Source organism: Amphichorda felina (assembly GCF_050947745.1).
Source record: "Amphichorda felina strain 45539 chromosome Unknown scaffold_2, whole genome shotgun sequence".
Classification (NCBI taxonomy): domain Eukaryota; kingdom Fungi; phylum Ascomycota; class Sordariomycetes; order Hypocreales; family Bionectriaceae; genus Amphichorda; species Amphichorda felina.
Genome location: NW_028145048.1, coordinates 1,283,825 through 1,306,172, shown reverse-complemented (window position 1 = coordinate 1,306,172; position 22,348 = coordinate 1,283,825). Strand labels below are relative to the sequence as shown.

At 55.0% G+C, this 22,348-nt stretch overlaps 4 protein-coding genes across 4 annotated transcripts; 2 read left to right on the top strand and 2 right to left on the bottom strand.

Moving 5' to 3' along the window:
• Positions 1-2,595: 2,595 nt before the first annotated feature.
• RAM1 (protein farnesyltransferase) lies at positions 2,596-4,236 on the bottom strand (the record flags this gene model as incomplete). The annotated part of the gene is made up of 5 exons (XM_083191441.1): positions 2,596-2,848; positions 2,903-3,199; positions 3,273-3,390; positions 3,451-3,578; positions 3,659-4,236. The coding sequence occupies 5 exons, from the start codon at positions 4,234-4,236 to the stop codon at positions 2,596-2,598; spliced, it is 1,374 nt and encodes a 457-aa protein (XP_083052655.1).
• A 6,518-nt stretch (positions 4,237-10,754) lies between these two features.
• On the top strand, positions 10,755-13,180 carry ACO1O0_001962 (Zn(II)2Cys6 transcription factor domain-containing protein; the record flags this gene model as incomplete). Its single annotated transcript, XM_083191440.1, has 2 exons — positions 10,755-13,023; positions 13,080-13,180. The coding sequence occupies 2 exons, from the start codon at positions 10,755-10,757 to the stop codon at positions 13,178-13,180; spliced, it is 2,370 nt and encodes a 789-aa protein (XP_083052654.1).
• Positions 13,181-17,119: 3,939 nt separating this feature from the next.
• ACO1O0_001961 (uncharacterized protein) lies at positions 17,120-19,290 on the top strand (the record flags this gene model as incomplete). Its single annotated transcript, XM_083191439.1, has 2 exons — positions 17,120-18,025; positions 18,094-19,290. 2 exons carry the CDS (start codon positions 17,120-17,122, stop codon positions 19,288-19,290), a joined length of 2,103 nt encoding a protein of 700 aa, XP_083052653.1.
• Positions 19,291-19,549: 259 nt separating this feature from the next.
• Positions 19,550-20,875, bottom strand: ACO1O0_001960 (uncharacterized protein; the record flags this gene model as incomplete). Its single annotated transcript, XM_083191438.1, has 1 exon — positions 19,550-20,875. The coding sequence occupies one exon, from the start codon at positions 20,873-20,875 to the stop codon at positions 19,550-19,552; it is 1,326 nt and encodes a 441-aa protein (XP_083052652.1).
• Between the last annotated feature and the right edge of the window lie 1,473 nt (positions 20,876-22,348).

The following is a 22,348-nucleotide window of genomic DNA, read 5'->3' as shown; positions in this document are numbered from 1 at the left end:
GGACAAGTACTGCGGCCCTGGCGGACCCGTTGAGAGGGCTCTTTCGCCGTACGCCGACTACATCAAGGGCTCCACCACTGCCCAACTCAACGTCTAGACCCTAGGGTACATAGAGGAGGCCGTGAAATACTAGTATTTTGTTGCAGAATACTAGGTAGTCTATAAATGCCATGACGCGCCTCAGTGCCTAGCGGCAGTCAACATACTGATAATCATGTCTCCGCTGGTGAAAATAAGTCTTTATTAGCACGAACTTGAAACTATACCTACTATCACATAGTCGTCTTTTCTTTATCTAAAAACGCAATCCGAGGCTCCCTAATCATATAGGTTCTGAGCTTTACTTTAGTTATGAGGTATATTTAGATATAACTTTAATATAAGAAATCACTAAGCCTCTTAAGGGTAAGAAGAAAATATAAAATAAAATAACTTATAGGTTTACCCTTATATTTTAGCATAGTACTATCTATTATAACGATCTAAATATTATAGTATATTTAGTAAAAACCCCTGGATTTTAATTTAAGACCGCTAATTATAATATTAGGGTTCCGATTATAGGGTAATAGGAAGGGTTTATATCGTTTTATATTCGATAAAGTAAGATAAGGTATTATAGTTATTTATTATATAACTAGCAATAAGGTAGCTAAAATTAGGGAATTAGTATAATAATTTATATAGTTGTTAACTTATAACCTACGTAGATATACTAAGATAATTATTAGCGTAGTCTAGCGATCTTATACCTAATTGCCTAACGATAATCATATTTATAAAGCGATTATAAGTGTAATCGCTTTATCTCTTAAATAATTATATAGTGATTAGGAGAAAAAGTAGGATATACTAACCTAGCATATAAAGGCCGTATAAAGGGTTCTAATACCTAGCAGTTACTCTAAAAGCTTTAAGTTACTATGATAATAATCCGGTTAAATACCTCGAAGAAATTTATATTAGTAGCTTCGGTATATCAAACTTCTAGAGATAGATTAATAGATCTCATCTACGGTGATGCGGCCGCGTCTCGGCCCGGAAGGATGGCGTGAGATCCAGACGGTCAATTGTGCCGTGATGCTAGAAGATGTGCGCACCCTCTTCGGGCCCGTCGTCTGCTACAGAACGCCCCCAAACGGCGCTTCCTCCAATGTTGATCCGGCCTCGGTAATGGCCCCGTTCCCCCAGCCCCCAACTGTGCCGACGACAATCTCCGTTGTGCAGCCTGCTGCATACGCTTGAGCAATAATCATTCAAAACAGACACGCCTCGGAAGGACGCGACGGCGCGCATCAACAAATGATGAAACGCCGCCATGATGCGCTGCCAGTTCACCCGCAGGCGGTCGCCTCTACCGCGGCCGCCCTGATACAGCGTTAGAGCGCTCAGCTATTAGCCCGAATATAAACAAACCCTAGAATGCGACGACGACGACGTCTATGCTTGTATGGGTAGGTACATTGTTCACAAAGGGTGCCATCTTCATGCAGCTGCCGTCTATGAGCATGCGTTCCATTTGTTGAGCGCCGTGAACAGGGCCCATTTGCCACGGGCACCCGTTCGCGCTTGCGTACTCGTACAGATACGGGGTCCGATATTGTTATTGTTGGTGTTGGGGTTGGAGAGTGTCTCGGATCTGGCAGGAAACCAAAAGTACGGCGACATGAGACACTGAGACCCGCAGCACTTCGAGACATGACCGGGCCGTTGCCGCATGGCAATGTTGCTGGATTACGAATGCCCTCGCAGTCTACCACCTCCAAGCCTCGCACACACAACACAAAGGCCAGGCAGGCGAGAACCAATCCCGATTATGAGGGGTGGTTGGGGGGACCAGCCCACTCTGGCTTGGCCCGAGATGATGTGCAGTCGCTAAACATATGCAGTGGTCGGGTCCAAGTACCCCGTACCTCCATTATCAGCAAGTCGATGATGCCACGCCAGGAATCCTAGTGGCGAGAAACCAAACCACGAGGGGGAAGCTCTATGTGCCCTTCACGCGCAATGAGCTGGCCATACGACTTCTCATGTACGTTGACGACATGGCTACTCCAGACAGCCAACGGGCATGGAGGAACATCGTTACCCTCCCACTTTTGCATTGGTGCGAACCGTCCCACGCGTCTTCTTGGCTAGACTAGACGTCGTTTTTTCACTATCCATTGTTGTTGCTTCATTAATGAACCCCCGCTTCTTGTTTTGTTGCTGCTTGCATGCGTGTGTGTTGTCCCACAAGCGATTGACTCAGGCCGATGCAAAGGCACACCCCCTTGGTAACCCCAAGATATCTTCTCGGCCCCAGTATCTGGTTGCTGGTAATATGTTCCCCCAATATATTACCAGTCGCCTTTCGCCTTGTGCTCGGCCGACCCCGATTCATTTTTTGGGGAGGGGGCGGGGGGAGGAGATGGAGTTCTTACATCGGGCGGACTTGGAAGGCCGAGGGGCCAATCGGCTCCGGAACAGCGGTCAATTAACGAACCATGGCAAACATCAATTCGTGATTCGAACTATTGGTAGGCGGTGCTGTAGGATTTCAGTATTTACGAACTACTTATTCCAAACGATATAGGCGCTGGACCTTTCCAACGCTTAGAAACCCGCCTTTGACGCAAAGTGGTCTAAGATGCCCTGTGCTTTATGCTGAGGAATAGCGTATACCGGATGGGTTGTGCAAACCCGGTCGTCCTCGTCAAAAATCTGCTCTCCTCTCATGTACGGCGTGACAAGCCATTGGTCAGCACTCAGTACGCCTGTGTCAGGGCGACCAGCGATGAGCGTCCACTTGTGCTGGACCGAGCTCAGTCCCGAGAGAACATAGCATGTATGGTATGCATCAGAGTACCTATCTCACCGTCAGTCAAAGTTGAAAGTAGTGGTTGACAACAGTGTCTCATACTTGCTAGGCTTATCTCTCAGGCCACCGCGTCTCGAGAGGTCCTGACAACAACACATGATGTACCGGATCAGTCCATCTCGGCTGAAAAGACTTTCTTCTTTCGCCGCCGTGGCCGCAGAAGCGGCCGTGAACCCCTCCTGCGGGCCGCTCAGGCCGGCATCGATTAGGGGCCAGCAACCTCCGACCCAGTGGCTGTAGCACCCATCGACGAGTTTGTTTGTGCGGCCAGAAAACCCGCCTTCGGGTGCATACTGGCGAGCAGATAGCCACGAGATGAGTCGTGGTAAGTCCAGATGCCTTGATCGCCGCGGGCGTGTCAGTCATACGACGTACTTCATGTCACCGGTCCTGAGGCAGCAGTATAACGTACCGTGGGATGCTACGATGTGGGGAATCGATGATGGAGAGACATCCCAGAGCGCAGAAGGCATATGCACCGTGGGCCTCGAATCCTGACTTTGCAGATACACCCCCTTCGTATGTTTGGCCTTTAGGGAGGGTGAGCGATCGGATCAAACCCAGGACGGGGGATCATGACAGTGACTCACATCGGCTTATCCACTCCGATAGGCCACTGAACAGGTCAGTGTGTCCCCCAACACGTGCTGGCGAGTCGGGGGGCAGCTCGAGAGGGATATTGAGCAGCGAGATAATGACAGCTGCACAGTACGCCCCCCTGAGAAATGAGATGATTAGATTTAGAGGTTGTGTCATGGCATGGACGGCAGCAGGAGCGTCCCGGGGCGGGGGGCATACCTGACATCCTCCTCTCCCCCTACGGCCATCTGGAACCCGCCGTCAGGCTGCTTGAGCGAGCCAAGCCACTTCCACATGCTCCTCCTGTCCACCAACTCGTAGGCAGCGTCCCCGCCGACCAACGCCAGCGACAGGACGGTTGCATACGTAGTGGCAAGATGCGATGTCTGGCCGAAGCCACCCGCAAAACCGCCCGTCTCATTCTGCATGGGGCGGACCGTTTCGACGAGCCTGGTGCGATAGGGGGCCACATCTTCACCGAAAAGGCTCAGAGCGTTGAGGCACCAGTAGAAGATCCACGGACGGCTGGGGTCGGCGGCCTTAAAAGCGCCGGGTAGCTTGCCCAGCTGGGTATGCAGAAACCTGATATGCCGTGCCCTGTCCAGGCGCGGGATGCCATTGGGGTTACGCTGGCCCAGGTTCTCCTGGCCGGTCAAGAACGGGAGGCACTCGTCGACAGTCTCATCCTGCAGAACCGAAGTTTCCGTCTGCAAAGCATCACGAATGGATGGCTTGGAGGTGAAGAGTGCGGGAATCGACATCTGAGCTGGGCCTTCGTCCACGACAGTAGCGGCCATGTTGCTGCTAGTTCTGGTCGCGCGGGTGGTGGTGCCTGCGGTGGTGACGGTGGTACGGGCAGTGCGGCGTGGGAAGACGACCCTGCGATGTGATCGATTCTGACGCGCGGGGACTTTCATCACGCGACTGCTGGAAGACCCATTCCTTTAGTAGCGCGCCAAGGTGACCAGATGCCTCTCATTGCCTTGATATTGTTCTGTGAGGCATTGATGACATGGGGGACCGGCCACACGCTATCGGACAATGGATTGGTGCCAAGTCGAAAAGCATTATGCTTTCCTCACCGGTGTTTCCTCGGATATCAAGAATCACCACAAATGACCAGGAAGGAACCTGCACCTTCCCAAGCCCACAACACTCGTCCTTCATGATAAGTGGAAGGTAGGTACCTACCTAACCCAAGGTGATACCTAAACGTAGAATCCGACAGCTCCTAATTGATAGCGACTTTAGTCTATCTATTCACATGCAATGAGCACTCCGAGCACCTTCCGACAAAGGAACCGATCCTGCTGAAACATACCACTTCAACGCTGACTGAGTAACCTACCCTACGTTGCTCCTCAGTCCGTCTGATCTCAAACACCCGAGCTAGGTGGAAATCATCTTGCCCTAACCCATATTCTGACCTGAAGCAGCTGAGGGTATTATGAAATATTCTGGGCAAGGCGCATGGTATTCGTCGCACGCCCTGTCGCCTTGAATGGAAGCGGTTCCCGACTGCGGTGTCTCCCTTACTAGCACCGAAAGCATTAGAAACCATCTCGAACCAGCCAAGAGTAACCATCTGCTCAGAGAAACTCTCCATCGCGCAGCATAGAAGAACCAAGGAGCCAGTTTTTCACCAGAGTCGATCAAGATGACTGTCAGACGGCGTCAGTCAGCGTAATGCGGATTCGAAGTCACAACGCAGCTGCTTCCCGACTACGGCACCAACATGGAGCCAGGATGGGCAATCCCGACTAAATGAGCTGTGGTAGCGGCCTTTCCTGGTCTTGGAAGTATTGAAGAGATATGATTTTCGAGTGCTGGTGTCCACGAGGGTGTCGAAATTCCAGTCTCGTTACTGCCCGCACCCAACGACTAGAATTCTGCGGCGGCTATCTCGAAGAGAATCACAGCTGGAAGCGAGGGCAAGGATGGACCCGTGCTACCTTCACTGGGCTGCTGGTAATGGCTGGCACGATGTCGAGTCATTGCTACCTCATGAGCGCCCCAGACCCGATACCCGAGCTGACTAGTTCTGGGGCTTCGCTCGTATTCCGCGCGGCAGAGTCCTGTGTGTATTGTCTGACCTGTGTTGGATCATGGAGCTAGCATTCAGCCCAAAAACCTTTTGGGCAGGACACCGTCCCGTGTTGCGTTCTATGAGAAGGGTCGGGTATGAAGAGGCGATCTAGCTTCTCCTCGGGGAGGACGCTGCAGAACAGCACAATGTGATATGTCGATCGGACTCGGGCATTTGGCGAGTAGGATCAAGCATATAAGAGGACCTGAATTTGATGAGAGATTCTGTGGAACCAGAATTCGGGCAAGTTACTGAAACCTGAACTCGGGATGCTGGTGATCAATCATAGTATTAGAGACCAAATATTGACTAGTCAAATCCACGACTTTGAAAAGTCCTGGATGAGGTCATTTATTTCTCTCGAGTTTAACGGTGTTGATTCAGCTCTACATGGAAGTTTCCGCCTGGTCAATATTGCTCGGGGAAATTTTAGCAATGCAGATAGTTGAACTAGTCACGATGAAATTGGCAAAACACTCCGTCCAGGCTACAGATATCTATCTTCCTATGTAGATACCTATATCCATTAATGTGTTTATTGTATCATCATTATGCTGGGTGTTTGAGTGAGCTGCTAAGCATATGGCCCTATTGAGAAGGTTAGCTGAGTGACTTGTTTCATACGTAGGTGGTACTCTCGCACCTCAGGTATCAGGACCAACATTATTGTATGGTCCCATAGAAAAACGTTTTGGTTTTGTATATATGTGAATAACTCAATATATTCTCGAGGAGGGCAAGGTAGAGAGCGCCTAGCCGCAGATCTCTGATAGACTAGACGCGAGCAGTCCTCCTCATTGTATTTCGCCATTATCATTAACGATGGGAAAACCAGCGGGGCCCATGGCATCGTGAGCTGGCAACTGCAAGAATGCATGTAACCCTCCTTGGTTTGCCAAGGCACCCAGTCTTTCTCGCATGACACAAGTTTCACCGCATCTTCCGTAAGTAAAACGCACGGCAAAAAATTGCTGCGGCAGCGTGCCGTCTGTTTCCGGCATCTTTCTCGCAACCAACTGCTGTTCTTGACAATCTAGATAGTCTTGACTCCTTTTTTTTTTTTCTTCGCCACGTTTTATCCCGGTGGCGGCGGGACTGTGGGTGTGCTTACACCCGCCTCATGCTTCAACTGTCGACGTCTGTTAGACAGGGCACTGTCGTGGGGTCATCTGTCATTCTGAGATAGTTGTCTAGGGAAGGCTAGGGTGGGCTGGTGACGGAGATCGATGTGTGAGACATGCAGCAAAGCGAGATGTGACATGGACTTGCAACTCAAAATCTGCGCCACTCACGGACTGATCAGAGGATGATCACCTAACAGGCTGGAAAAGAACCACGTTGCGTAGGTCGAGTTCATATGTTCTACAAGGAAGATCAGCCATCTGAGAATACTAATATATGGCCATTATCGTAGCTGTCGAAGCAAGGTCTAAGCAAGGTCGAAGCAATGGCAGATAGGCTGCTTGAGGAATCCCTCGTGGGCTCATATATGGGATGGCCACCTCTTACGGGCTTAGATGCGGCATGCTTTATAGTCGAACGTGGGAGTGTACCCAGAGTCAAAGAGGTGGCGAACTGTGTATCCAGACAACTGAGCAAACAGACTTCAGAAAGGTAAATGGCCCCGTTTGCGTATCCTGCGCTATGGGTTTGAACGATGAGACTTATGCACTGTTTGTTGTTCTTGACCATGCCCCTGGGTAACTGTTGCACAAGCACTTGGAGGCAACCATTATTACCAAGAGATGATTACTCCGTAATATCGGCTGTTCCGAAATATTAGCATGACCTGGTCGCTCCTATGGCTGAAGATGGAAATCCCCTGTGTTCTGGGGTCCTGTAACCAATGATACTGTGGCACTCGTAAACCCAGGATCCCGAGGGCAAAGGATGCTATCTCCGAGACATGGCTGGCACTTTTGAGTAAGCCGACATATACTGACATTTGACAGTGACGGATGGTGACATTGCGGGGATATGATGGGGAGTAAAAAGGCGGCAAATCCTTCATCTGCATTGGACTGTGTGATGCGAAGTATGCTGTCATACCGCTTCTGAGGCACTCGATAAGGACAGGCGCCGGTGATGTTTTGTCAGCCTCGAGGGAAAGTGCCGGTTCCTCCGATTAGGTGGCTGCGCTTTGATCACGCCTGCCTTTTAAGTACCTAAAGCTGGCGACTGAGGATGAGGCTATGAGCCTCGCTCGCTGTGTAGATCTAGTAACTAGTCTGCCTGCCGCGGAGGTCTATCTGATGCCAGGTGTCTATCGACACACGACATAAGAAGAGCGGCCCAGGTCCGTTCACAGCCCGATTCAAGTCGCGCAATGCCCGCTGTGTAGCCTCTAGGAGTCACGGGCCGCGGGCGACTGGGCTCTTCTTGGCTGGCAAGAGTTTAGCGATTTGTTCGGCTGGTACAACAGGCCGTGAAGCTCAAGTTGTCTTTGTCCCCGCAATCAGAACCCTATTGAGGCCTGATCTAATATAGGCTCTCAAACTCTCAAAAGTGCCAGGAGCAGGAGGGGGTACCTCAACCTTGGTGTCGTGGCCCGATATCTATCGCGCGCCAGCTATGAAACTGCAGCGTTCCGCCAGGCGTCCACTTGGACATCTGCGGGGGAATGGATGGGCGATACGATATGGCTCTTGAGAGGCTGCTCGTCGTCGCCACATCATTCTAACCCGCATAATCGGTCTGATTGCGCGCGCGAAGGTGCCGATGACAGGGCATAGGGCAGCCAACCACTTTACGCGCCACGCAGGCCGTGATCAGGGAGTTGTGCCGGTCATCGATACGGGCTGAGTGGGCATTGGCGCCGGGAGAGGCGTTGCGACACGGGTCTGGGAAGGGCGCAACGGGAATGAAATGTGGGATTGGGACCTGGCTGATGCTGGCTGATGCTGGCTGTGGCTGCAGGTTTGTGAATTGGTTGTTTGACGTGGCCATCGACGGGACGTCACTCCAGTCTGCACGTCTGCACGAGCTCCATTAATGGACGTTGGCAAGGTTGGACTGCAGACGGAGATGCGGGGCACGAGCCCTTTTGACACCGTGACACTGTGACACCGCGACACTGTGCGCAGCTCTTCAGCTCCCTGCGAGGAAGCTCGACGCTGTTCTGAACTTCTGAGGTTGTGGAGTGGCTGAGACGGACACAGGTGAGGCGGTGCTCCCGTCAGCAGGAATCCAACGTTACCTGGGGATGGCATGAGATGGGCGTGAGCACTTACCAAATGGGAGTATTACAGTCAGTGTGCAGCCACATGGGCAACTCTACCCGACACCGATTCGGATACAAATACACACAGCACCCGTATTATTATCTGCATTCCAGATCCTACCTATCCAAAACCATGAATGGCTGTGCGGCAGGCCGCCTGGTGGCTTCGTCCGAGAGCCAATGGCGGCCAAGCCACGGGATCTTCGTGCAACGACATTGGAAATGCGGTGGTTGGACAAGACTACGAGTCTGCGACCAGGGCACGCGGGGACAAGAATTGAGGGATCACAAGTCCTCAACAGTGAGGAAGTAGTTGAGGCGAGCTCATAAGGAGTTGGAATGGGCCCAGACAAGGCACGTTTCTCCGTTGCGGCCGAGGCTTGGCTGGTCCTCTGCCACCTCGTGGCCCGGCCGTTGAAGCCGTCCTGCCCCCCGGCAGGTGCACTTTAACATTGCTTCTCCTGTCGGCACGACATCAAACCTGAGTCAAAATACTGGTGCGAACTACGAGTACGAAGTACCACAGTACTAGATTCCGTCGTCACAGTCGCCTCTGGGCCATGGTTTATTAGTTTACGTAGTACTACGGAGTGAGTAGTACTGCTAAGTACGGGGGGGCCGCGGCACAAGAATATTTCGTTGGGCGGGCGCTTGGTTCCTCTTGTTGAACTGAGGGGGTTGGGTTGGATTGAACTCGGGGAGCTTTGGCAGGATCAATTGGGAGAGACCAGTGTTGACGAGCAGAGTGTGGTCTTGATCCAATATTGAGTGACGATTGATGTGAAACCGAGGGAGATATGTGCATCCTTTGCAAATTCGCCTTCCGGGCGGTGCGGTGTCCCCTCGTAATAACATGCTAGGTATGTGTACATTGTTAGAGCGACGCGGACGCCGGACGGCCCCATCCATCTCCTACCCGCTGCATTGCCGCCGAAGCTAAAAGTGCCCTGGCGTTACGCACGTACGTGCGTACGGGCAGTACTCCGTACGCGCATGCTAGGTAGGATATATGTACAAGGCCCAATGCTCGCACTCCGTACTATGTACATTCATATCATAGGACCAGGCGGCGGCGAGGATACGGCAAAGACCGCGATCTATGGCTGGGGCGGTGGGGGTTCGTGTTCATGTGAGGTGGTGTTTCAAAAGGCTGGGACTGTGTTCGGGGTTCCTGGCGAAGCTGACAGAGACCGATACTGGGACTCGATAGTGTCCATGTGGAAAATCGACGCCGTCTATCCGTACCGACTGGTACAATGTGCGAATAGTAGGCGCGTCATCCAGGTATTGACGAACCGAGTCGTGTGTCCCGAGTTTGCCCCTGATCAGATCTTGGGCCGACGTGGACGGACAGGCTGGACTCGCTGGAGGGAAGAGGACGGGAGGGGGACCTTGGGGGGGGACCCTTATCCAAAGTGCGTCGTGCGTATCGACTATCGTCGGCTGGGCTAGGAGAGACGGGGACTCGCACTGTGGGGACCCGGCCACTAGCACACCAGCGGCACCGCTCCACGAGTCCACAAGCGTGCATATCCGTGGCTGCCATTGGCTGTGATTCCCGGCTGGGGCTGGGTGCACCGCTCACCGCTTGTTCCCTCGCCGGCCCCCTCTCCAGACGGTCAACAGGGCCCCAACATCTCTCTTCTCCGGCTCTCCAGCCCTCTGAATCCTCTCTCCTGCTCCCTACACTTCCCCCGAACGGGAGCTTAGGAAAAAGGCGGTGTCTCCCAGTCGCCTCATACAATACTCCAGTACCTCGCATTCCATATCCCAGGAGATCCCCCTTTCTCCTGCCCAGCATGACCCTCGATTTCAATCTTAGCGCCGGGGGCAGCTATCTCAACCTCTCCTACGACCACCAGCACCACCATCAGCAGCAGCATCCTAATCAGGACCCGAGCCCGAACCATAACCAGCTGGCCCAGCATCACCATCACCAGCAGGCGGACCTAACTCAGCCCTACCCTTACTCAACCGCCTCCAACCCTCCTCCCATCCATCCGACCACCATGACCAACACTCGCAACTGGGCCGTTGGCATGGACATGGCCACCGCGGGCAACCCCCAGAGCTCATCGGCCACAGGCTCTCCCGAGGTTCCTCAGGCGAGCTCGCCTCTTTCACACTCCTCCAGTCCGCACAGCCAACCGTCGTCACTCCAGCCGTCGCCGTTCCAATCCACCGTCAACCCGTTGACCGACTGGGCCCTCCACCAGCAGCAACAGCAGCAACAGGCGGCCTTAGCAGCTCAGCAGCAGCAGCATCGGCACCACCAGCACCAGGAACAGCACCATATGCCCGCCGCAGACATGAGCCATTTCATTCAGGACCCTCTCATGAGTTTCAACGCATTCTCGAATCTCCCCGCCACATCCCTCGAGTACTTCCCCCCGACAACGACTCAGACTGCTTTGCAGGCGAATCTGCTGGAATCTGCCTTCACCACTATGCCCACGCTGGAGGAAACGACCCGAGCAATGCAATGGGGAGGGAACACTGGCATGGATAACTGGCACGACTTCCAGAGCACCTTGCAGATGGACGGCTTGCCACGCCTAGGAAGTGTGGGGAGCAACTCGCCCACCAACACCTACCTGGAGGTCCTGTCCCTTCCCTCTTCCTCCGGCGATGGATGGACTATGGTCGACTGGAATCACCCGAACCTGGAACAATTCCAGCAGACTCAAGCCCAGGGCGCGGCCATCTTCAACCCTTCTCAGACGCTGCACTTGAGGACCAACTCGGACTCATCAGAGGGGACCAATTCTATGGATATTGGTAGCTTTGAGGAGATACAGCCTTTTCCCTACTCCCCATTCTCGCCTGAGTCGCCTGGCAACAACGCCGACAACACCCACCGCAACTGCTACTCGGTCGACGGACAGCACCACCATGCCCACGGCAGTGTCAGCCCTGCCTCCGCCGTTGGTCCCATGCCCATCAAGACCGAGCCTGTTTCAACCCGTCACAGCCCTGGAAGTGGTGCCGGTTCAACCTCGCCCCCCTCAACCACCCCCTCCCGCAGAAACTCTGGGCCCCGCAAGAGCCCCATCACCAAGTCCACAACCAAATCAGTCGTCCGTCGCATCTCCAATGGAAAGAAGGATGGATCCATCGAGAAGAAGGTCGGACGGAGAAAGGGACCTCTTTTGCCAGAGCAGCGAAAGCAAGCCAGCGAGATAAGAAAGCTGCGAGCTTGCCTGCGATGCAAATTCCTGAAGAAGACTTGCGATAAGGGAGAGCCTTGTGCAGGATGTCAGCCATCGCATGCCCGTCTGTGGCAGGTTCCTTGCACTCGAATCGATATTAAGGATATCGGCTATTTCATGAAGGACTGGAAGGCCGATTATGACAGGCACATGAACTCGGGCGTGTCCGTCTACAACGTCAAGGGCTTTGCCCAGAAGGAGACGCTCATGTGGATCACCCACGGCTACGGCTTTGCTCTGCCCATCATGGTCCGTCAAGTCTACGTGGCCGACGAGAGTTGCTTCAATGTGGACTGGGTCGAGTCTTACCTGACCGACCAGGAACCCATTGACTTTGAGACACGCACTGAGAAGCTCGACGTGGGCGCTGAGGGTGTCAACCTCCAGGCTCTTGAGGAGTACTTGAACAGCCACATCGAGGGGCCGTTTGAAGACTTCATCGATGACCACTTTGAGGGCACTCCCTTCATCACCGAGATCCTCAAGACAGCCCACCGCTTCTATATGAAGCAGCGCATGCCTGTGATCAAGAAGGCTCTCAAGCTGGTTCTTGCCTACAACCTGACCATGCACATCACTCTGGTCGAGAACCAGGGCTCCGAGGTTGACCTGGATGGTCAGATTGATGACGAGGACTCCAAGTATTATGGCAAGACGGTCGCACCTGTCATGATCAACTTCCAGATCAAGTGTGCCCTCGCCGACATGTGGCGCGAGCTCCAGAAGGACATCCTCGAGGAGCTCTCGTCTCTGTACTCTGGCGTATATAGCGGTGAGAAGATGAAGAACTGGCCAACCATCTTCATGCTTGCCTCGATTCTGCTGGCAGTGTGGGAGGAGATGCAGTTTGACTGCCACTACCGCGTTCCCGACCCCGCGGCGGTGAACAAGTTCTGCACCGATATGGAGACCACCCCTGTCGGAGTCATTGTGGGTCTCTTCCATGCCATCTCGCAGAAGCTCCCGGCCTTCACCGACTGGGACACCCGTAAGCACGGCCATCTGCTTCATAACAATGAGGCCGTGTGCGAGGCTATGACTGAAGTGCGGCAACATGTCCTCAAGCATGGTAAGTTCCACTAGTCCGCCACTGACCTCGTTATCCCGATTCTAACATTGCTACAGAATCATACCTCCGCAGCCGCAAAGAGGCTTCGTTTGACCGCTACGACTTTGACTCGTTGTCGAACAAGTTCGTGTCGAAGCTTGTCATTCGCGCCAACTAACGGAGCGCGTGCTTGTATTATGTTTGACGGTGTCACGTTGTTGTCCATGATACCTTGCCCTCCCCCCCTTGGGGCAGGCATCCTTTCCTTTGTCTGAGCGTTATCCTTACCATCACCTCCCCCCCACCCCGAGCGACGGCGTTGTGAAGATTGATACTTCGAACATCATACCAACGGCGATTCTTGGACCTACACCATTTATCCGGCGGCATTCCATCTTCACTTCTTCCACCCCCCCCCGGGCTGGTCACCGCTTCACGTCACGACACGGAGAAAAGAGACGGTTCATGATCCACGCTTACGACTTCTTCTACGAATGTATGACTGCAAGAAGAGATTAATTTTATATTTTTTTTTTTGGATTTTAGGGTTCTGGTTATCTCGGATGCGAGGAGACGCAGATCTTCACGCCTTGATGGGAAACATGTTATGAAACGCCTTATGGAAACGACGGATTGGCGTGAGCCATTCGAGTTAGACGAAAATGCGCATGGGAATGGCGTTTTTTGGGCTACAAGCTGTGAGCGTATGTTGAGAGGGGATCCCTTGCAGGATAGCCTTTTTAGGTATTTGTTGAATGCCACGATGATACAAGCCCAACCATATCTGTGCCTCCGATTACCTATTGATATTGTTCCCTTTTTTTGTGGCTTGCCTCGGAACGTATCCCATGGGACCGGGATGTTTATGGCAGTTCTATGTGTATCGTCATGATTGCCTTTGGTTCTGAATTCGATGTTGGACACTAGGTAGTATATACTTGTTATTGGAGGTTGCTTTGGAGGATTATCAATAGGATGTGGGAATCTAAGGTTCCTCTAAGCTGGAATCTTGGGACTCGCTCAAATTCGGGACGCTATCGCTCTGGAGACGCCAATACACGTCATGTAACGCTTTCTAGCAGGGCACCTATACGCCGAGGGGTCTTCAAACATATGAGATGTTCATGGGATTCTCCTGGGCTGTGCACACCGCTTCGAGCCGGGGTAGCGGCGCTCGTCTTTGTGTACCAGACCTAGAATAGTTCACTATTACCAAGTGGCTGGTTCTGGACTGCTCAGCTTGCAGGTTGGCCGGTGCAGGAGTCTCGACGCCTCCTTGCGGCGTGCAGGAGGCGCGGGGGATTTGATGACGGCCGCGTTGGAAGGCTAATGTTGGCATAATGCAGTCGTTTTAAATTGGGTGGCTACAAGGTGACATGGAATGAACTGACCCTGGACTCCATCCTCGGATCGAGCGATCAAGTCGGCTAGGTTGGGTATATGGATGGATGACTGAGCAGGCTTTGGGAGAAATGACACCCTACCGGTAGGTATGACGTCCGTCGGTCCAGGGTGCTGCGACTTCGGTGACCCCGCACCCGGCGCTACTGATACGGGGGGCAACGGGGAGCCTGGGACCCGCGACATCAGTAGTATGGGGATAAGGGCAAATAGACAAACACCATGGGCAGAACACACGGAAAGTACAGAATGCCAGGCACGAGAAAAACAACAGTATCGCATCGATCTCTGAGACAGTCCTGTTCCTGAACCAAACCCTCGTGCTGGGGAAAGATCATCCGAAGATGATGGCCAAGACGGTGCACGTTGGGCTGATTATCCGCCACCTAACTCGATGCCGGCCAATCGACGTGATGCTGAGCCACGGCTCCGCTTGGTAGACGACTCGTGTTGCGCCACCCTCGCCTGGCATCGCGTTGAGAGCTTTGGAACCCTCCGGCTGGTTCCCTGTCATTCTGCTGAGTAAAGCCGCCCCTTCCGGAGTGAGTTTTCGTTTCGCTCCGGAAGTCGCGAGCTGCCTAGGTACCTATTCGCCCCCGAACAGTGAAGGGCGAACGGCGAGTGCATCCGTTCACGTCTTGACATCAGGCAGGGGCCCACTGTTAAGCGATAAGACTAAATGTCTTAGGTACATTTAATGTGGACTGATTTCTGCGTACAGACAAGGTACCTTCGACAAGGTGGCCCCCTTCCCCGTTCTGGAGCCTTCTGGGGCCCTCACTGTGATTGGCTGCCCGCCGTGATTCATCGATGCTCAGCACTTGGCAGGCGCAACCGATCACTGCGCCTCCCTTCCTCAGGCGACCACACCTCCGCTTTCCTGCTTGCTCACCTGCCCATCCCTCCTCCTCCTACATAAACGTCGCTCTCCCATCTCTCTCACCTACTCCTCTTTTCTTTTTCATACATATCTCCCCCGCTACGACATCCCATCGCCGGATCCCTCCCACAGTTTCCCAGTACATACACATACCACAGCGAACATCCCAAAGCGAAGTCCGTCATCATGCAGATCTTCGTCAAGACTCGTAAGCCAACCTCACCCATCTTGTCACTATCGCCACTCGAGACTGACTGTGTTTTTCAGTTACCGGAAAGACGATCACCCTCGAGGTCGAGTCTTCTGACACCATCGACAATGTGAAGTCGAAGATCCAGGACAAGGAGGGCATTCCTCCCGACCAGCAGCGCCTGATCTTTGCGGGCAAGCAGCTTGAGGATGGCCGTACCCTGTCCGACTACAACATCCAGAAGGAGTCTACCCTCCATCTTGTTCTCCGACTCCGTGGTGGCATGCAGATCTGTAAGTCTTATGCTCCCAGCTAGCTCAGCATTCGACAGTCACTGACTATATGCGATAACAGTCGTCAAGACCTTGACGGGCAAGACTATTACCCTCGAGGTTGAGTCATCCGATACCATTGACAACGTGAAGTCGAAGATCCAGGACAAGGAGGGCATCCCTCCCGACCAGCAGCGCCTTATCTTTGCCGGAAAGCAGCTTGAGGACGGTCGCACCCTGTCCGACTACAACATTCAGAAGGAGTCGACCCTCCACCTCGTCCTCCGCCTTCGTGGTGGTATGCAGATTTTCGTCAAGACTCTGACCGGCAAGACCATTACGCTGGAAGTGGAGTCGTCTGACACTATCGACAATGTCAAGTCGAAGATTCAAGATAAGGAGGGCATCCCTCCGGACCAGCAGCGACTCATCTTTGCCGGCAAGCAACTTGAGGATGGCCGTACACTCTCTGACTACAACATTCAGAAAGAGAGCACACTGCATCTTGTGCTCCGTCTGCGTGGTGGTATGCAGATCTTCGTGAAGACCCTGACTGGCAAGACAATTACGCTGGAGGTGGAGTCGAGCGACACGATTGACAACGTCAAGTCGAAGATTCAGGATAAGGAGGGCATCCCTCCGGACCAGCAGCGACTCATCTTTGCCGGCAAGCAGCTCGAGGACGGCCGAACGCTCTCGGACTACAACATCCAGAAGGAGAGCACCTTGCATCTTGTCCTCCGTCTGCGTGGTGGCCAGTAAATGGCACAATGGTGTTTACTCACGGCTTTATGACGCTGGGATAACTGGCTGGATGGCGTTCTGGTACTAGGTCTTGGTTCCCTACATTGGACCCCTAGGAATGATTTCGATATCTTCTTAGCTTAGTTTTTGCACCTCCATGGGAGGCGCCACAATTTAAAGACTCTTTTGCAGTCTATACTGATTTGCAACTATTTGAAAGTATGATTGAGTGATTCGCGTCTCATATATGGACCGTAAAATGCGTAAGTACTCTGTAGATCTTCGGGTCAACTCCTGGTTGACGTGGCTGCTGAAGGTGGGGGTGACGTGACGTGTGCTCTTCACGTGGTGGGCGTTTGCGGCGGCCTTGATGTGGATTGCATTTGCCCTTGAACCACAACCAAGGCAAAACTCCAGCGCCTTCCTACCGGGAGCCCGTGGAATCGCCATGCCTCTGCCAAAACTGTCGACCGGACATCGTTTTGTAGATTTTCCTTTGCCCCCTTAATACCTAACTGTTAGGCAGCTGTTCTTTGCCTCTATCCAGCTCCGAGATCGCCTTGACGAACGCCCAGTCCAGAGCGAGGGCAGGGCTCTTGAGGTTTGCGACACCTAGCCAGGACCCATACTATGCCTTCTTACTTTTATCACCTAAAATTTGAACTTTACCCGACACCTTCGCCAGCGACGGACGAAGCCGGCGCGACCGACCGCAGCAAGGATATTTGGCTGCCATCCGGCCCAGCGGACGTCTTTGACGACCTGCCGTTGCACCCCCGGCTAGAGCGACAGACATCCTTTGCAAACACAAGGAGTGAAAATCGCGGGCAAACAGACACAGGACAACGCAAACGGGTACCGAACCCCCGTGAGACTACCGTACCCGACCCCAACGTAATCGACTGCGGAGCGCCGCGAGCACCGATCAAAGAAGACGGACGGACGGTTGAGCAGATATCGGAGAGGCAGTGGCTGGAGCGAACCAAAAGCTACCCGCCTCCGCCCGCCAGTGCGGCTCTGAGACCACAGACGGCCGTTCAAGACTGGCGGTTCGGCCGTGTGAGCATCGAGACGGTAGACCTGAGTATGGCCAGCGAGACCAGCAAGGGCGGCCCGGCCGCAGCACCATGTCTTGGGCCGACGACGTTGGGCGGTGCCGGGGCTCCGAACAAGGCCGAGTGCTCGCCGCTCAGGACCAAGAATACAGAGGTGGGATGGGGCGTTGTTCACTTCTACCGCGAGGGAGAGGAGACGCCATCGCTGAGCGCACGGGAGGAAGACGGGGAAGAGCCTGACCGGAGCGCGGAGACGTCGGCAGACTATACCACGCTGTGTATACCTGCTGTGCCGGCATACATGTCTCCCGGCGACTTCCTGGGCTTTGTGGGCGAGCGGTGGAGAGACGACATTAGTCACTGCCGGCTGGTGATGACGTCCAAGCTGAACAAATATCTGGCACTGCTCAAGTTTCGAGATGGCGACCGGGCCAAGAAGTGGAGGGGGGAGTTTGATGGGAAAGTGTTCAACACGATGGAGGTGAGTGGCCTATTCTTGCCTAGGGGGTTATTCAGTTTGACCATCTACTCACGCATTGTTGCCTCCAGCCTCAAGTTTGCCACGCCGTGTTTGTGAGAAAGATCACGTTCGAAACACCAACACAACCGAGCGTCGACATTACTGCTGCGAGCTCCTCGTCGACTGTCTCCAACAGCTTGAAACCCTTCCCTCCGCCGACACCCAACCTCGTCGAACTACCTACATGCCCTGTCTGCTTGGAACGGATGGACGAGACCAACGGCCTGATGACGATACCCTGCTCTCACGTCTTCCACTGCACGTGTCTGCAGAACTGGAAAGGCGCTGGCTGCCCTGTCTGCCGATTCACCAACACTTCAGAACAGGACAGCTACGACCCTGCGAACCCATACACGCAGCCCTTTGGTTCACCGGTGTCGAACCTCTGCAGCATCTGCGACTGCTCAGACGACCTCTGGATCTGCCTGATATGTGGCCATGTGGGGTGCGGCCGCTACAAGGGTGCCCACGCCAAAGACCACTGGAAGGAGACGGCCCACAGCTTCGCGCTGGAGCTGGAGACGCAGCACGTCTGGGACTATGCGGGCGACATGTGGGTGCATCGCCTCATACGCGACAAGGGAGACGGAAAGGTCGTCGAGCTGCCGAACCGGAGCGACCACCACAACAGGCAGCAGCCCGACGAGGACGTTGTGCCGCGGGCAAAGCTCGAGAGCATCGGTCTGGAGTACACGCACCTCATCACCAGCCAACTCGAGTCTCAGCGCGCCTACTACGAGGAGATGCTCAGCAAGGCGGTGGACAAGGCCTCGAAGGCGTCCGTGGCGGCCGAGTCGGCGGCGAGCCAGGCGTCGACGGCGGTGGAGCGGCTCAACGTGCTGGACGAGCAGTACCGGACGCTCACGAGGGACACGATCCCGCAGCTGGAGCGGGACCTGGAGCGCGAGCGCAGCAAGGCGTCCAAGAGCCAGGACCTAGCGCGCAGCCTGGGGAAGTCGGTGCAGGAGGAGAAGCGGATCAACGAGGGGCTGATGAAGCGCATCGAGCACCTCAATGGGGAGCACGAGGCGGTGCGCAAACAGCTGGAGGAGCTGGGAGTGGAGAATGCCGAGCTCAAGGAGATGAACCGCGACCTGTCCATGTTCATCTCCGGGCAGGAGAAGCTCAAGGAGCTGGAGAGCGAGGGAAAGCTGGAGGAGGGCGAGGTGGAGGGCGGGACGGCGAGTGTGCCGGAGAAGAAGGGGAAGCGGAGGGCAAAGAGGTGATTGCCACTAGCCATCGGTGGTGTTGATGGTATCATTGGTGTGTGGCATTTCAGCGCGTTGGAACAGCGGCGATATCGGGAGGCTCACGAATGTTAATTTAGAGATGAAAGGAATGAGAGCGTTTCATTATTCAAAGCACAATGGCTGGTATTGCTAACTGGAAACTCTTAAGACATCAGACATCACATCAGCCATGCTGCCCACCTATACCAGGTCCACACTAAAGCCTGATACCGGCACGGACTGCTGCGACGGACAGTCACGTCCCCTTTGGTATAGTCGACTCATCGGTCGGGAACGGCTCACACTCGAACCCGCTGGCGTTGTGCACGTTGGCGCACCACCAGTCGGTCAGGGGCTTGCCCGTGCCGCCCTCGGTGACGGAGAAGTCCTCGACGGTGACATTGGTGCAGCCTCCGCCCCCAGCAGCGCAGCGCAGGGAGGCAGCGAGAGTGACCTTGTTGGCCGTGGTGCCCGACACGCGGCGGAAGGCAATGTCGGAGAAGGAGAACTGCGACGAGTCGCAGTCCTTGCCCATGTCGCCCTCGTAGTGCTCGCACTGCCAGATCCAGAAGGGCGCGGTGCGCGCGCCGTGCAGCTCAATGTCCTCGATGACGATGTTCCGGGCGTGGCCCAGCCCGCCGCCTCCGCCGTTGGGGGGGTACCCGTTCTGGTGGCCCGGCCAGGTCTTGAGGTAGATGGCGTAGCGCGTGTTGAGCATGGTGACGTTGCGGGCGTAGAAGCCGTCGACGTACTCGGTGCGGCCGTTGTACTGCCCCAGCGACCCGATGGCGAAGCCCTGGCCGCCGCGGAAGATGCTGTCGTAGACGGAGATGTTGCTCGAGTTGCCCTTGAGGGCGATGCTGTCGTCGCCGCTCGTCAGGTCCCAGCGCCGGAAGGTGATGTTGTCCGAGTAGATGGTGTCGACTCCGTCCGTGTTGAGCGTGCTCCACTTGCTGGCCGAGGTGTTGTTGACGTAGATGTCCTCGAACAGCACGTTGCGCGACCACGTCGTGGCCATGGTCCACATCTGGCTCTGCACGAAGGAGAGCCGACGCACCACCGAGTTGGTCAGCCGGCGCCAGTTGATCATCATGGGCCGGCGAGGGAGGTTGCCCTGGCCCCTGGCCCAGTCGTACCAGACCTGGCCGTTGCCGTCGAGGACGCCGTCGCCGTGCCCGTCCCAGGTGACGCCGTCGCCGCCAAAGTACCACACGGTGCTCTGGTTCTGGAAGCCCACGGGCATGGACACGGACAGCCAGTAGTCGATGTCGGTGCTCCAGAGCAGCCGCCCGAACAGGTGCAGCTGCACGTCGTCGAGGTCCGTCGTCGTGATGTTGGAGTTCATGTGGTACTCGCTGCCGGGGAGCACCACGATGCTGTTGGTCCGGCAGTCTCCGTTGAGGGCCTCCGCGATGGCCGGGGCGTCGTCGCCGCCGTCCCTGTCGGGCACCACGAAGCAGAGCTCGCGGTCCTGGGACCTGGCCAGCCTCTCCCAGTCACGCCTGGAGGACGTCGCGCCCAGCTCCCCCAGGGCCGAGGAGACCAGGGGGAGGAGAGCAACGAGAGCTGTGGACAGAAGCATTTTCATATCCCGACTCCCGAAGTTTGGGTTTGAGGAGGAGGCGAGAAGGGTGGGAGACGGGAAGCTACGGCGACGACGCATCGTCTTGTATCACTACTTATATAGTGCTTGCATACGTGCGTTAACGTCTACGGATACACATACACACACATCCATACTTGTACATGTCTCTAACCCCGCGTTCCACTGGAACGTGGGTGATGCAGGTCGGCCCTTTTGTTCGACATGTCCCGACCATACACAGGCTACATGCGAGCGGCCCAAGCCGTATAGCAAATGAATCAGATGACGAGGGGAGCGATGCGATGGACGCCGGCATCCGCCCGAGGAATGCAACCCATCATGCGTGCTCTGACCATTCCCCCCCGCATGGCGCCGGGAGATGATGAGCGAGGGCGGTTGCCATGTTGGGCGTACTTATGGATGTTGGTCGGTCTCGTGTTGCCGGTTGCAGGTCGCCTTCTGGGTGCCCAAGGCTGGTTGTTGGGCGGTGGCTGAAGTTACGCGGAGCTGGGCACTGGGTCTTGGGTGTACCCGGCATTCACCTTTTGACGGCAGTGACGGTATTAACCCCACAGCGGGGGAAGTCTGGAGGTTGGTCTCACCTGGGACACTAGAAGAGGGTGGTATGGGGGGTAAGGGCCATGTGATGGTGGATGGATCGATGTGTGGATGGTCGATCACTGGGGTTGCGAGCATGGAAATTGGGCGATCGAGAGGGCGACTCATAGCCAAGGCCGTCACACAATTTGGGATTGGAGGGTATTGGTGATGGCTGAGGGAGATATATGACGTGTTGGTTTTGATAGTCTGGCGAGGCGAACAAGTTTTTTCTTCGCACATAGTATCAAGACACTGAAACGTCATGTCGCAGCCAGTAAAGGAGGGGCTTTGGGGTAGTGGTAAAGGGAGAGTGCTACTTGTCGGCTGTAGGTCGAGTGCAGGGCGCCGGGCGCCGACCACCGTCCTTGCAATGTTGGGGAGGGACCTCAAAGCGACACTCTGATACTCCGAACCTCTTGAGACGCAGCCACAGAGTCAGCGGAGGTCAGCAAGTCCACTCCGGCGACGGTCCAGCCGCTCCGGGCCCGGGGGGTGGACAAGTGGGGCATCGGGGCTCTCCAGGCTCCGGATCGCAGCCGATCAGCCGACCAGCCGAGTCGGTGGAGCCTGGATCAGCCCGGATGCGGATGAACCAGTCACCAAAAGTGGCAGTCTGGCAGAGCGCACGCAGCGTTTGAAGCAGTAGTCACAAGCCAGGTTCATTACTACTACGGAGTACATGTGTGGTGCACGCGCACGTGGATGCATCGGCGGCACGCGGGAGCCGGCCAACAAGTGCCTAGGCCCTAGGTTACGGAGTAGGTGCAAGCATGGGCCATGCCGTCTCGGCTCTTCTGTTCCCTTCGTCCGTGCGAGCACTGGCTGTCCGTACGCGGTGGTTGCGACGATAATCAAGGCACGATGCATATG